The following is a 16,939-nucleotide window of genomic DNA, read 5'->3' as shown; positions in this document are numbered from 1 at the left end:
TCTGTGGATGGGTTATCTGTGGATGGGTGTCTGTGGATGGGTGTCTGTGGATGGGTTATCTGTTGATGGGTGTCTGTTGATGAGTTATCTATTGATGTGTATATTGATGGGTGTCTGTGAATGGGTTATCTGTGGTTTGGTTATCTGTTGATGGGTGCCTATTGATGGGTTATCTGTTGATGGGTGCCTATTGATGGGTTATCTGTTGATGGGTGTCTGTGGAATGGTGTCTGTGGATGGGTGTATGTTGATGGGTGTCTGTTGATGGGTGTATGTTGATGGGTGTCTGTGGAATGGTGTCTGTGGATGGGTGTCTGTTGATGGGTGTATGTTGATGGGTGTCTGTAGAATGGTGTCTGTGGATGTGTCTCTGTGGATGGGTGTCTGTGGATGGGTGTCTGTGGAATGGTGTCTGTGGATGGGTTATCTGTTGATGGATGTTTGTGGAATGGTGTCTGTGGATGGGTGTTTGTTGATGGGTGTCTGTGGATATATTATCTGTTGATGGGTGTCTGTTAATGGGTGTCACTGGGTGGGTCATCTGTTGATTGATACCTGTGGATGGGTGGCTGTTGAAGGGTTATCAGTTGATGGGTTATCTGTTGTTGTTGTTGTAGTTTTTTGTTTGTTTTTTTAAAAGGGTGGGTCCTCAGTTGCATGCAAACAACGGAGCACCCCTATCTTTTATCATTTATTTTCTTTATTGTTTTCCTTTTCTCTTTTTTCATTTCCTTTTTACCCCCTTTTTCTTTTCGTTTTTGGGTGCTTCACGATGCCTTTCTTCATTAGCCAAAAACAAACAAACAATAAAACAACAACAAAAAATCAACAACAAAGCAATTAAAAAAAGATAAAAATGAAATACAATAAAATAAAATAAAGATATATGAAAAAAAACCTGAGTTCAAAAGTATGTATGTTTTACTATGAATGGGCATGATTTGGGAAACTTTAGTGTTTAAAATGTTACAGTTGTGTCTGGGTTTTCTTGAACTAGTGTGAGTGAGTTCCTTAGTGTTTGCATAAACTGTTCCTTTCTCACTTATTCCACTGTCATAAAGCGCAATAATTAACATGTATGTGTATTCGTGCATGAACAGGAGTGTGTGTGCTTGGTGTTTGAATGAGTATTAGTGCGTGCACGATAGAATCAAAGATCTACCCAAGAACTATATCATTTTCATCAACACATCTGCCCTGATAGATAACCACAGCGACAACAAATAACAACCGTATGAAGACAACATTGACATTTATCACTGCAGCACCAGCCATAGTCACAACGATAATTTACAGCCGTCACCGCCACTTCCACAACTATTGTGACCACTCTTAATAACTGCAATAACTACTATCATATCAACATGAATAACGTCATAATGAACTGATAATATTCATATTCGACGCAAAATCAACAGAAGCATAGACCAACCACGCAGGCTGCACAGAGAGAGAGAGAGAGGATGGGTGGGTAGGTGGGTAATCCTCTTCAGTGCCCATCTCCCCAAAAGCGTACAGTACCCTTACACGATCGAAAGCGAAAAGGTGCAAGAGAGAGCAAGAGGAGTGGTCAGAGAAGCGGTGTGTTCAGTTTGTGGTCACAGCTTGTCACCTTCCTGACTATAGAAAGGGAAACATAAAAGCTGGATATTTATTTCGTGTAAGCACATTCATGTGTGTGTGTGTGTGTGTGTGTGTGTGTGTGTGTGTGTGTGTGTGTGTGTGTGCTATTAGAGAGAGAAGTAGATCAAGACAGTGAAAAAGAGGAAGAGAGATGGGGAAAAAAATTTAATGAAAAAAATAAGAAAAAAATAAGAAAAAAAGCTTCATATTTTTCTCAATTGTAACTGAGTTTAAAAAAAATATAATTGACATTGGCATTTTTTAATTCGTTTTCTTGTGTATACTAATACACATTTTTGCAATTAAAACAATGTGATTGATTTTTTTTGTAATATGAGTCTGTTAATGTTTTCTTGCATCAGTATTCCAAACAACACATTTTCATCAGAAAAGTTTATTTTAACATTGTAATATGTTAATATATACTGGCTAAAAAAAATCCAAAAAGATTTAACCACTGGACAATGAAAAAAGAAATGTTCAATATAATCAGTCTCATCATTTCAATGTGAACAATTTCTGTTTTATTTTCATTTCACATAATATTATATTGGTAGGATAAATGTTGTGCAGAATTTTCCACTGTAGAACTCTCAATCTTGTTGCCCTTGTACATAAATGAGTGATCTTCCATACATTTTCATTTATTTCTATACCATTACATTTTATTCCAGAATCGAACTGCACAAGATTCTGTATAATTCATGGAGCATAAGGCTGTATGAAATTCTTTACCAGTACAGTACTTTTTATTGCAGAAAAGAGGTGGAGTTTCAAGGTCAATATCAAGTCTTTCTTGCTCACTAACTCTAGAAACAAAGTTATGTATTGCAGCTGATACTACGTTATTCTCCAAAATCCTAGATGGGAAAGTTCCTTATATTTTGTTCCATATTTCCTGATAAGCAAGCATTCCGTTTTGGCCATACATATCTCCTACATTAATTATAATTATTTCCTCTTTTCTAATCAGGAAAGAAAAGAACATTTCCTTGATGTCTAATATAATTGATAATTGTTATTCCACAGCAGAGAGGAAGAAGGTAAGGCATTTTCCTGCTTATTAAGGTCTGGCCATATTTTGTATTTGTATTTCTTTTTTGATCACAACAGATTTCTCTGTGTGAAATTCGGGCTGCTCTCCCTAGGGAGAGCGCGTCGCTACACTACAGCGCCACCTTTTTTTTTCTTTTCTTTTTTTCCCTGCGTGCAGTTTTTAGAAAAAATGTTTTTCCTATCTAAGTGGATTTTTCTGCAGAATTTTGCCAGGAAGAACCCTTTTGTTGCCGTGGGTTCTTTTACGTGCGCTAAGTGCATGCTGCACACAGAACATCGGTTTATCGTCTCGTCCGAATGACTAGAGTCCAGACCACCACTCAAGGTCTAGTGGAGCGGGAGAAAATATCGGCGGATGAGCCGTGATTCGAACCAGCGAGCTCAGATTCTCTCGCTTCCTAGGCGGACGCGTTACCTCTAGGCCATCACTAAACATATATTTTTCCAAAAAAGTGAATGTATTCTATTTAAACCTTTAACACTCGTACTCTTTACATTAGAATAAAAACATGTAAACTTCTCACTGAAAGGCAGAAATATTTTTCAGGGGAAAAAGTCCACTTTTCGTTCTCCGTGGCCTTACAAAGTCTTACCACCCACTGGAGGAGAAACGCTGATTGCATTTGTTTAATATCTATCATTTTTAGTCCTCCATGTTCAAATTCACTAACACATTATCCTTCTTTTAACTTTTCAATGCTTTCCTGTTACAGTGCCGTTTGAACTATAACAATGTAAAAAGCATGTGATTAATGTCTGTAAGGATCTTGTCTGGAATTACTATTGTTTGCATGATGTATACCATTTGTGAGATAAGAAATGTTTTAATGATACATATTTTACCCATTATACTCAGGTCCCTTTTCTCCCATGAAGAAATGATTTTCTGGATAGTTTCTATTCTTTTCAGCCAAATGTCTTTAACCAGAGAGGCTGGTCTATCATTCTCAAAATAAATGCCTAGAATCTTTTTTTGTTTTTTGTTTTATATATATATATATTTTTTTTACATACAAAGCCATAAAAAGTATTTTCACTGTTCTTTTTACTACCAAGCCACCTAGATACTGATTTATTTCTGTTCATAACCAATCCAGACAACAATGAACAATCATTCAACATATATAATGCATGCATCATGATCATGTCCTGCTGATTAGCCAAGAATGAAGTTACATCATCTACGTAAAGTGCAATTTTAATCAGATTAAAAACTTTATCACTGGGGCCCCCTATATCTATTGCTTTAATATTTCTACAGTTTCTAATTTTTATTTTCAATAGTTCTATCGCTAATACAAAGGCTAGTGGTGAAAATGGGCATCTCTGTCGGGTTCCTGCCTCCACAGGAAAGCATTCTGACGTCCAACCGCAATAATTATGATATCCGAGTGTTGGACATCATCAGTACTTCAGTCCACTTAATAAACTGTGCCCCCAAACCAAACTTTTAAAAAGCAGTTAACATGAATTCTTTGGAAATACTGTCAAATGCTTTTGTGTAATTAATACTCACGAACAACCCCGGTTCATTTTGTACATTAAGATGATCAATAAAACCATCAACAAGTCTTAATAAAGTAGATACCTGCCGCCCTTTAGTTGAGTGAATCATTGACACATTCACTTCTCTATTTCTGCTCGCCCTTTCCAACAGTTTGATGTGATTCGTCTTCTTATTACCTTTGGCTGAAGCGTACTTGTTTGTAGTCGTGCTCATTTTTATAATCGTAGAAAGATACATTTTTCGAAACCCACTCTATGACAAAAACATGCATTTCAGTTAAACTACGTTTTCAGACGCGGTTGGGTACTCTATGGAAAGCTTGATCCACAGTCAAAGATGGTAGCACTGGAGAAGCAATGCTATAAGCTAGCAAAAAGGAAAAAAATTTTCAAAAAGTAATGCACTTTGCATAACCCACCGTTCTATTTTCGAAACATGTCGCACCGTACCCGCCTGTCGCCACGCTCAATCCGTTTCGTTCGAATGATCACCGCCGGGATAAGAACAGAAATCATTCCAAAGTTCGGATTTCTTGCACACACAAAAACAAAGAGATATTCTTCTTCACCCGCAACGCCGCCTTAGTTTCTCACATTATTCTGTTATAGCTTGAAATTCCAATGAAAATCCACACAAAGCATTAAAACAGTTGATGAAGACGACCAGCCGAAAATGTCATGAAAATGATTTTGAAAGACCAGTCAGTTGAATGGTTGACAGCAATATTTTTGTGTTGCTAGTCGTGTATTACATTTGGTCACATATTAGTACAATACTCAATGTTAATCTGACGAGATAACGATGATCATCAATAGCATATTGTCGCAACATGACACGTTACCTTTTCTGACGAGATTCGGCTCTCTTTGGAAGCATTTTGACAACAGCAAAAACGGCTTGTACAGACCACTGTGGTGTTGCAGGAGGACGTGATGGTGTTGCTGGCCGCACAGCAGTATTACATTGAGCACAGTGGTGACAGCCTCTTTGAGAAACTGGACCACTTTGTACGACACTGGCTGACCGAGGACATGCTGAGCGCCAGGGAGCCCATGTACTATGTGGACAAGGTAGGGGTAACATGTACTCCTCCCTCTCTCATGTACTATGTCGACAAGGTCAGGTCATTAGATCTGCTACTGGTAACCTGTAATCCAGTACAACCTGTTCAGGGTCGGGTTGCCGGCGACTAAACCGGCACTTCCACCGCTCCCTTCCGGGACTGGTGAGGCGGGTGGCTAGACACCCTTATGAAGATCCATAAAAGGGCGTTGGCTCAGGAGAGCCACCGACGGCCATCTAGCTCCACCGTGCTGTGTGCAGGCCACACGCAGTTGGCCCCCGGGGTGTGTCTACCCATGCATGCGAAGTCTGGATCCGGCAGAATCTGCGGAAGAAACCTGTCGGTTCAACGGAGAGGAAGGCGGTTACAGCAACGCACTGTGGAGTGCAGAGATAAAGATGAGACACCGAAAGGATATCTTGGTCATCCACTGCATCCGTGCTCATCCTCCAGTCGTCTCGACTTAGTCTTGCCACTGGAAATTGGTGGACCCGGACGAGAGAGTGAGGTCGACGTTGCGCAACTCCTCTTCACTTTAAACAAACTCATCGCGCAAGTCATCAGTCAATGACCTTTCATCCTTCATCCTTTCATCACCCCCAAGTCCTGTGGCGACAGGCGAGCGACGAAACGACAGGTGTGGGTACACTGGCAGTCGCAGCTGCAGACCTGCACGCAGGCGGCTCAGGCCATAGGGTCGTTCTTCGTCGACAGGAGCAGCGATGGAGCTCGGCAGCCGTCTGAGCAGCCCTGTTTAGGAATGCACTGCTCACCTCCCTGGCATAAGGAAGGGGCTAGAAAAGGTGCCCTAAAAATTGCCTGCTCCATATCACCCTGGCCAGCATACCGCGGCTGGCGGGGACCCTACATCAGCGGTCGAAACAAGAAAGAAAAGAAAAAACAAGGATCGTTCCTCTCACCATTGGTGCTTGGAACATAAGGACTCTCCTGGACAGAGATAACGCGGACAGACCCCAAAGGAGAACGGCACTAGTTGCATCCGAACTCGCCAGATACAACATTGACATCGCAGCCTTGAGTGAGACTCGGCTTGCAGGCGAAGGCGAGCTCTGAGAACAGGGATCTGGTTACACCTTCTTCTGGAGTGGACGAGGAAGCGAAGAGCGACGTGAGGCTGGCGTTGGTTTTGCAGTAAAAACAGCACTTGTCAGCAAGCTAGCTGGAATCCCAAAGGGAGTCAACGATAGGCTTATGACCATGAAACTCCCACTGGCATCTGGCCAGAAGCACCTCACCATTGTCAGTGCCTACGCCCCAACCATGACCAACCCGGATGAAGTGAAGGCGAAGTTCTACAAGGACCTTCACTCTGTCATTGCTGCTATCCCTAAAGCAGACAAGCTCATCATTCTTGGGGACTTCAATGCTAGAGTTGGCTCTGACTACATATCCTGGGATGGAGTGATTGGAAAGCATGGTGTGGGCCACTGCAACCCAAATGGATTGCTTTTGCTTCAGACCTGTGCAGAGCACGAACTGCTGATAACCAACACAGTTTTCTGCCTCCCTACCCGTAACAGGACGTCATGGATGCACCCTCACTCAAAGCATTGGCATCTCATCGATTATGTCATCGTCAGGAAAAGGGATATGCAAGATGTACGTGTAACAAAGACCATGTGCAGCGCCGAGTGTTGGACAGACCATCACCTTGTAGTCTCAAAGCTGAATATTCGAATCCAGCCAAAGAGACGCCCCCAAGGCCAGAAGGCTCCAAAACGGCTCAACATCGCTAAGATGAAAAACATCACCATCAAACAGTCCTTTGTGGAGCTGCTGGAAGATCGTCTGGAATCCGCCTCTCTGGACAACCAGAATGTGGAGTCTGACTGGAGGACCCTGCGTGAGCTGATCTATAGTACAGCTTCAGAGACCCTGGGACCCATGACCAGAAAGCACAAAGACTGGTTTGATGAAAACTGTGATGAAATCAAGCAGCTTCTGGATGAGAAACGCCGTCTGCATCAAGCCTACCTGAGCAACCCAAAGTCCACATCAAAAAAGGATGTGTACGATGCCATCCGCAGGACTGTTCAGCAAAAGTTACGTCAGATGCAAGATAAGTGGCTGAGTGACAAAGCTGATGAGATCCAGGGATATGCTGACAGGCACGATATGAAGAGGTTCTATGATGCCTTAAAAGAAGTTTACGGCCCCACATCCTCGGGATCATCCCCCCTCCTCAGTGCAGATGGGAATACCTTGATAAGGATAAAATTCTCGAATGCTGGGCTGAGCACTTCAACAGTGTCTTAAATCGCCCTTCCTCCATAAATGATGAAGCCATAGACCGTCTCCCACAAGTCCCCATCAACGAAGCACTGGACGATCCGCCAACACCTCTTGAGACCCAGAAAGCAATCCGTCTGCTATCCAGTGGCAAAGCACCTGGCTCAGACTCCATACCAGCAGAGGTCTACAAGGATGGAGGCACTGTGCTGACTGAGAAGCTCCATCAGCTGTACTCACTCATGTGGAAAGAAGAGACGATCCCCCAGGATTTCAAAGATGCATCTATCATTCACTTGTACAAGCGAAAGGGGAACCGGCAGGCCTGTGATAACCATCGGGGCATTTCCTTGCTCTCCATCACAGGCAAGATACTTGCCAGGATCCTACTAAACCGCCTCACAGCACACCTTGACCAAGGTCATTTGCCTGAGAGCCAATGTGGATTCCGGAAAGAGCGCGGAACAACCGACATGGTGTTTGCTGCAAGGCAGCTGCAAGAGAAATGTCAGGAGCAAAATGCTGATCTGTTCTCCACCTATGTCGACCTCACTAAGGCCTTCGACACCGTGAGTAGAGAGGGACTGTGGAAGATCATGGCCAAGTACGGATGCCCTCGGAAATTAATTTCCTTAGTTACCCAATTCCATGAAGGCATGCAGGCTCGAGTCCAGGACAATGGCGAAACATCTGCTCCTTTTGCTGTCACAAATGGTGTCAAGCAAGGCTGCGTCCTGGCTCCAACACTGTTCAGCCTCATGTTCTCTGCAATGCTTACTGATGCCTTCAGAGATGGCGATGTTGGAATCGGCCTAAAGTACCGAACAGATGGCAAGCTGTTTAACCTCAGAAGGCTTCAAGCAAAAACGAAGGTCATGACAGACATCATCAGAGACTTTTTGTTTGCTGATGATTGTGCCCTCAACGCTGGATCTGAAGCTGACATGCAACTCAGTGTAGACAAGTTTGCCACTGCCAGCAGGAACTTCGGCCTTACCATCAGCACGAGGAAAACTGAAGTTCTCCCATCAGCCAGCCCCAGGGAAACCCTACGTTGAGCCCAACATCACAGTCAACAGTCAGAGACTCATTGCGGTGGAGCGGTTCACATACCTTGGCAGCACACTATCACGAAATACGACCATCGACGATGAAGTGAACGTCAGGATTGCAAGAGCAAGCGCAACTTTTGGTATACTCAATGCAAATGTCTGGAACAGAAGAGGCATTGGTCTTGAGACCAAGCTAAAGGTCTACAGAGCAGTAGTTCTCCCCACACTACTGTACGCCTGCGAAACTTGGACAGTGTACCAACGACACGCCAAGAAGCTGAACCACTTCCACACAACATGCCTCAGGAAGCTACTGAACATCAAGTGGCAAGACAGGACCCCAGACACAGAGGTGCTCACAAAAGCCACCCTTCCCAGCATCTTCACCATCCTGATGCAGTCCCAGCTTCGCTGGGCTGGACACGTGGCGTGCATGCCTGACCATCGGCTGCCCAAAAGGCTCTTCTATGGCGAGCTGCATCAAGGGAAGAGATCACACGGAGGTCAGAAGAAGCGCTTCAGAGATACTCTGAAAGTCTCTCTGAAAGCGTTTTATATCATCCCTGACTCCTGGGAGGAATCTGCAGTGGACCGTGACAAATGGCGCGCTGCTGTGCACAAAGGCGCCAAGTTGTGCGAGGCCAACAGGACTGCTGCAGCTGTTCAGAAGAGGCAGGCCAGAAAGTCACGGGCAAACAAGCATTCACAGATAGACTCATGAGCATCCTCCCCCCCACCCCACCACCACCCTCCCCCCATCCCCCCGCTGGATGACAACGATGGTCATTATCGATCTCGATGGACACACCACCACCACCATGTGGACAAGGTAGGGGTAACATGTACTCCTCCCTCTCTCATGTACTATGTGGACAAGGTAGGGGTAACATGTTCTCTCTCTCTTTATCAAGTGATAGGAGTCATAGGTACCACAGTTAACCTGGTAACCTGATGGCAAGAAAAAACGAAGAAAAAAAAAGAGGCTTGCTCAATCAAGTTATCATGGGTTTGTTGAACATACATCAAAACGCAGAAAATGTTTACCGTTTGTGCGCCCGAAATCATGTTTCTGTTTGTTCACTCATTTATTCATTCGTTTTTCTTCTGCTTTTCCCCGCTTCCTTCCTTTCCCTCTTCCTTGTTGCTTTATGAACTGAGGGGATAGCCAAGCATAGTCCTTTCCCTCTTCCTTGTTGATTTATGAACTGAGGGGATAGCCAAGCATAGTCCTTTCCCTCTTCCTTGTTGATTTATGAACAGAAGGAATAGCTAAGCACTTTGATAGGTCCGAAAGGTCCTGCAGACCAGTCTGATGGTGGATAAACCAGAGGAACAGTCCTTGAAGCACGACATTGCTGTCTTCGCTATGGACAAGTGGTTCCTGCCGTTCTCCAGGTTCTACGATGCTCCTAAAGTGAGTCTTTCCATCTACTGCCTGTTCATTTGTTCTTTCGTCTGTCTGTCTGTCTGTTAGCCTCGTTATCGCATACGCAAATTACATGGCGAGATAGGCCCATATTCATCGTGAATACTGTAACACTGACCGTAACATGGAACAATCAAAAGAAGAAAGAAAAAAGACCAAATTCTCTCAATTTTTACACTATTATGGAAACCAGTTTTCTACCATCCTCAGCGTGCTCTAAATCAAACAAGCACAAAACACAGCACACAAAACAGCCACACACGTAGACTTGCTGAGTTGATTAGTAATCCGTTAATGGCCAGTCATTGCCGCGACCGTGCTCCATTCTTCATGGCACACAGTACACCACGCACTGACATTGACAACTGAACTTAAACTGTACTGTTGCGAGTGTTGAAACCCATCAGGACAGAAAAACATTGAAAATATGCATGATTTTATATTTAACTGAATTTTCGTTGAATCCGACTTCAGAGCATACAAATGTTAGCTGCAGTAGCCACAACTTACAGATGGGACATGAATGGGGCCAGGAGACATATTGCCATCACACACACACACACACACACACACACACACACTCCTTAATGAAACATCTCCCAGCCAGTGATGAGAAAACAAAAGAACTAAAAAGTGCTACTCAGAATGATAACCAAATGCAACAACTCAAAACCTACATACAAGATGGATGGCCAGAATCCAGAGACCAATGCCACCCCATAGTACTGGACATGTGGAACCACCGTGACGAACTTATATACACTGAAGGCATCATCTTAAAAGGGGAGAAAATTGTCATCCCAAAACCGTTGAGGCCAGAAATGCTACAGTAAATCAACAACGTACATTTTGGCACAGAAAAAAACAATTCAACGGGCAAGGGAAATCATTTTCTGGCCAGGAATGACGGTAGAAATACGCCACATAGTTTCTGTTTGTCCCACCTGTTCCACTTTCAAGCCATCTAACCCAAAAGAACCCCTCATGGCCCATTCAGTCCCCTCCAGACCATGGCAGAAAGCTGCCACTGACCTTTTCTCCTGGAACGGAAGAAATTTCATGGTGACTGTTGACTGTTACAGTCGGTTCTTCGAAGTTGATGAACTGAACAAGACAGCATCCACATATCTGTCATAGGGAAACTGTCAGCACATTTCGCACACCATGGCATTCCAGAAACCCTAATCAGGTCAGGAGCTGACATTGCAAGTGACCACGACTTGGTAATGATGACCTTCAAACTCCAACTGAAGAAAACAAAGAAACAAAGCTTCTCAAGACTGAAGTTCGACCTGGAAAAATTGAAAGATCCTGAAGTACAAGAGGCATTCCAAGCCATGATTGGTGGGAAATTCGCGCCACTCATCACTCTCGATGCAGATGACGCCGACCTGGATACACTCGTAAGCGACTTCAACGCAGCTGTAACTGAAACAGCCCAAACAACTCTTGGAAAACAACGCATCAAAAAGAAGCCCTGGGTCACGGACGACATCCTACAGCTGTGTGACAAACGTAGAGACCTGAAAAAGAAAAGAATGAAGAAGAAGGGGCAAAACAGTACAAAGCAGTTAACACCGAAATCAAGAGAAGCATGAAGAAGGCAAGGGAGAATTGGATTGAAGGAAAATGCCAGGACATAGAGGAAAACCTGACAAGAAACAACAGCAAGAAAGCCTACCAAGTTGTGAAAGAACTTACCAACACAAGGCAAGGTAGAACTATGTCCAACATCCAGACCAAGGATGGAAAATGTCTAACAGAAGAACAAGACATCCTAAAGCGATGGACAGAATACTGCTCAGAGCTATACAACATACAGACCACAGGTGATCCAGCAATACTGAATGTTCCACCAGCCACTGATAACAGTAATCACCCCATACTCCGTGAAGAAATAGAGGCAGCAATAGCATCGCTGAAAAAAGGGAAATCGGCAGGAGTGGACAACATCCCATCAGAACTGGTCCAAGCAGGGGGTGAAGTTATGATAGATGTGCTACTGAAAATCTGCAACAAGATCTGGCAAACAGGGGAATGGCCCACACCGTGGACGCAATCACTGATCATCACCCTTCCCAAAAAGGGCAATCTCCAGCAGTGTCAAAACTACCGCACCATCAGCCTGATTAGTCATCCCAGCAAAGTCATGTTGAAGATCCTGCTTAACAGACTGAAACCACAAGCAGAAAACATCATTGCTGAAGAACAGGCAGGTTTCAGACCAGGAAGGAGCACAACTGAACAAATCTTCAACTTGAGGTTGCTATGTGAGAGGTACCATCAACACCAACAAGACCTCTACCACGTCTTCATTGATTTTAAGAAGGCATTTGACAGGGTCTGGCATGCAGCTTTGTGGGCTACCATGAATCTGTACAACATCAACGCCAACCTGATCAGACTGATACAGCACCTCTATGACAAAGCCACCAGCGCCGTCTACCTCAACAATAGCATCGGGGACTGGTTCAGAACCACAGTCGGAGTGAGACAAGGCTGTCTACTCTCCCCAACACTCTTCAACATCTTCTTAGAAAGAATAATGACTGACGCACTGGAAGAGCATGTAGGAACAGTCAGCATAGGCGGCAGAACAATCACAAACCTACGTTTTGCCGACGACATTGATGGACTGGCTGGAAAAGAAGAACTGGCAAGCCTGGTCAAACATCTAGACAAAGCCTCCACATCGTATGGAATGCAAATCAGTGCGGAGAAAACCAAACTGATGACTAACAACACCAACGGCATCAGCATTGACATCAAAGTCAACGACGAAAAGCTTAAAACAGTCCACAGCTTCAAATATCTGGGAGCAATCGTGTCAGATGAAGGATCTAAACCAGAAGTACTCTCGAGAATTGCCCAAACAACAACGGCACTCAACAAGCTGAACACCATCTGGAACAACAAAAACATCGCTCTCAGCTCAAAAATCAGACTGATGCGTTCCCTGGTTACATCAATATTGCTCTACGCCTGCGAGACTTGGACCCTGACTGCAGACATCGAGAGAAGAATCCAAGCTGTCGAGATGAGATGCTTTCGTAGACTACTTGGCATCTCCTACAGAGACCACATCACTAACACGGAAGTGAAGAACAGAATCAAGCAAAGTATTGGACCCTACGAAGACCTTCTGTCCATAGTGAAAAAACGCAAACTTAGGTGGTATGGACACATCTCCCGATCATCTGGTCTTGCCAAAACGTTCCTGCAAGGCACCGTACAAGGAGGCAGAAGGAGAGGACGGCAGAAGAAGAGATGGGAAGACAACATCCGGGGGTGGACAGGCTTGACGCTCGGTGACGCCCTGAGGAAATCAGAAAACCGTGAAGAGTGGAGAGGGGTGGTGGCCAGGTCAGCAGCGGTGCCCCAACGGTCTGAACCCAGACTACGGGAGAGGTGAAGGTGAGGTGAAGGTGAATCAGCTACAATTGACTTCGCATCTTCAGAGTTTGCTAACTTTGCATCAACCTGGGATTTCTGCCATGTAAGTTCAAGCCCCGAACATCCTCAATCAAATGGATTCACAGAAAAAACGGTGCAAACTGCAAAAATAATGCTGAACAAGTCCAAAGCAGAAGGAAGTCAACCACTGCTTGCTCTCCTTGAATACAGGACAACACTCATTGACAGTCTAGCTTCCCCTGCTAAACTTCTGATGGGCCGCTAGCTTCGCTCTGTCCTGCCAGCAACAGAACACCAACTGAAACCAGCAACGGTTGAACCTGATAAAGGAAGGAATTTTTGTTTAATGTCCCGTCACACATATCGGTGATTGAAGACATTTTGTAAAAGTATTTATGAATACATCTGAGTATTATCGGTTAGAAGGGGTGGGAGATGTGGATGAATGGAGGGTGGGGGGGAAACTGGGCAAATGAGGGTAAAAATGTGGGTGAAATTTGAAAGAAAAACAAAACAAACAAACAAACAACAACAAAAAAACACCCTCTAAATACAGTTACAGGAAATTACTTAAAGGACTTCGTAAAAGAGAAGTCGTTAAACTGACAAGCGAAACAACTGATAATGAATGCAAAAAGTCAAAAACATCAACGTTCTCAGTCACTTGTGAAGACACACTTTCGTGTACAAAAGGCTTCATCAAGCTACAGTGAAAAATTATATGCTCAGTTGTCAGGTTATTAAAGCATATACACTTGACATTAGAACAATACTTGGTCCGTAATGAATTTGATAATAGTCTGAGAGCTAAGCTCAAAATTGGTCTGCGAATCGGACCAAAGTCTGAGAGAGTCAACTGACGAGGTTTTAGTCTTGAATTCAAGCACCTATAAAAGTCTCTTTCTAGTATATTGCTTATTTCCTTGTATGACAATGGGCAATATACTTTTATACTATCTATATGATTTTTTTGCTCCCCTTTTTGCTGCCCTATCTGCTTGGTCGTTATAACGGAATCCAGTGTGGGATGGTATCCAACAAAAATCAACATTTGTACCCTTCACAAATAGGGAGTGCAATAAATACCTAATTTCAAAAAATAAATCTTCTCTTTGATTATTCTCAAAAAGGAGCAAACCTTTTAAGACAGATTGAGAATCAACACAAAATAGGATATTACTTATTATGATTGGTATATCAACAAGATGATTTAAAGCCATAAGGATGGCCACCAATTCAGCTGTAAAAATTGAATGTCCCTTACCTAAATAATATGATTTTTCTGTTTTTAGGTCAGGAATGACAAAAGCAGATCCTGCACTGCTATCATCCAGGACCGAGCCATCAGTGTAAACTTTTAAATGATAATCAAAATTTTCTTCTAATTCAATTCTGACAGATGCTGCTATTATATGTGGAGATTCTCCTTTTGTTGTGTCAGAAGCACATATGTTGACGTTTGCTTTTGTTAACTCCCAGGGAGGGACAGGTGGCACCAGAACACGAGGTGCCATATCATGTAAATCAATGTCTGAAGAATTTAAAATATATGACACATATGTGCGAATGGTTTGTAGATTTGAATTATATTGTGCATTTTTTGGAAAATCAATATCAGACCTAATATTTAATTCCTCAAAATCATCCACTCCTGTATCTCACAGTGTATTTAGCAGAACTTAATTTTCTGACTTCATCTAGTGGTAGAATACCCGCAAGCTTATAGCCTTCTGAGGTTTTAGTATGCACAGGTACCCCTAAAGCCAGTTTCACAGCTTTACTGTCAATTATTCGCAGCTTCTTTAGAAACGTCGGCGGAGCAGAAAAGAAGATTTCTTGACCGTAGGTCAATCTTGATCTTACGAGAGATGTCGCTAAATGTAAAAGAATTTTGGAGTCTTGTCCCCAAGGAGAGTGACTTACAATTTTTTAAAGAAATTTAAACTTTTAACTGCTTTAGTCACTATTGAATCAGTGTGTTTCTTCCAGTTTAGTTTTGAAGTAAATAGGATCTCAAGAAATTTTATTTCCGGCTTGAAAAATATTTCACGTCCTCCCAAAAAAAATCGTGGTAGCTTGCTGGGATTATAACCATTATTAAAGAGGATCAAATGTGTTCTTTCTACAGAAAACTCAAAACCATTAGAGTGCATATAGCTACTCAGTCTAACGATTTCACCCAGAAAATGTTTCTGTACATAATTGATGTGATGTAGGCTTTTCCTTTTCCTCAAGGATGTCTGAATCCATATAGCAATATCATCCGCATATTGAGCCAACTTGGTAGATGATGAAAAACATGTGTGTAAATCATAAAGCATAATGTTGAACAACAATGGAGAAATAATGGAACCCTGCGGGATTCCCGTGTTTATAGGCCTAGAGGTTGATAAAGTTATTCCCACTTTTGCCACTATATATCTCCCACTTAAAAAGGATTTAACATAGTCATAAACATGACCCGACAGACCAATTTGTTTCAGCTTAAATAACAGTCTGCTATGCCATACTCGGTCATAAGCTTTAGTAAGATCGAAGAAGGACGCAAGGATACTTTTTCGCTTAGAAAACTGTTGTGTTTTTTTTAATTTGGGTAGTGAGACGGGTCAGATGATCAGTTGTAGATCTTCCTTTCCGGAATCCAGTTTGAGCTGACGGAATTATGTTATTTTTGTCACAGTAATATACCATTCTAATATTTACAATTTTCTCCATGACTTTCCCAATGTGGGAGGTAACCGAAATAGGTCAATAGCTCGAAGCTTCTGTTCGAGGTTTACTCTGTTTTAATACAGGAGTTACAATGGAAGTTTTCCATACCTCAGGGATTTGTCCACATTCCCAGCACTTTTGAAATAATGTATGTAATATAATTATCCAGTTTTCTGGCAAATGGTTTAACATGGTGTAAGATACTACATCCTTACCAACTGACACATTTTTGTTGCTCAACAAATGAATAGCGTTCTTTGCCTCCTGTAAAGTTATTGCCGAATTGATTGTATTATCATTTTGTGGGATAGGATCTCTATATTTGTCACTGGTGTCTTCTTCCTCTCAATGTCTTTTGTTTATTTGACAAACTATCCACACTACCTGTTTTAGAATACATACAAACAAATTTTTCAGCCTTCTCTTGAGGGCACAGAAACTCTTTATCTTTCATTTTAATAGGTTAGTCTTGCAGAACAATGCCTGATTTCATTTCTTTCACTTTGGCCCACACTTTTTTCATATCCTTATGGTCAGATACAGAACTGTGACCAGTATTGTCTTTTTTCTTGGGCTATGACTCTATTCGCATTGATTTTTGTGAAATGCATTTCTTTATGAGCGGCTTCTTTTACATCTTTGTCAGGTACTTTTCCTAGTCTTAACCATGTTAGGTATGCTAGTTTTTTGTATTTACAGCCTCCGCACATGCATTATTCCACCAAACATTTCCAGAAAAAGTGTCACTCCTCATTGAACCTTTTTTTGGGAATGGCTATAATAATTAGACTCGAATGATGTGAAGACAAATGCTTTCAGAATAATGAAAAGAGGAT

The 16,939-nt window shown here is 42.7% G+C and overlaps 1 protein-coding gene across 5 annotated transcripts in view; it reads left to right on the top strand.

Moving 5' to 3' along the window:
* The window catches only part of LOC143289055 (unconventional myosin-VIIa-like), a 226,551-nt gene that overhangs the window by 61,765 nt on the left and 147,847 nt on the right, over positions 1–16,939 (top strand). For all 5 annotated transcript variants that reach the window (XM_076597869.1, XM_076597871.1, XM_076597870.1 and 2 more), the window contains 2 exons: positions 5,110–5,256; positions 9,837–9,965. In XM_076597869.1, coding sequence (XP_076453984.1) covers positions 5,110–5,256; positions 9,837–9,965 — 276 coding nt within the window. The remainder of the gene's footprint in view (positions 1–5,109; positions 5,257–9,836; positions 9,966–16,939) is intronic.

This window comes from Babylonia areolata, chromosome 13 (assembly GCF_041734735.1).
Source record: "Babylonia areolata isolate BAREFJ2019XMU chromosome 13, ASM4173473v1, whole genome shotgun sequence".
NCBI classification, from domain to species: domain Eukaryota; kingdom Metazoa; phylum Mollusca; class Gastropoda; order Neogastropoda; family Buccinidae; genus Babylonia; species Babylonia areolata.
Note: the sequence above shows the minus strand (reverse complement) of the source record. Positions and strands in the feature narration are given on the sequence as shown.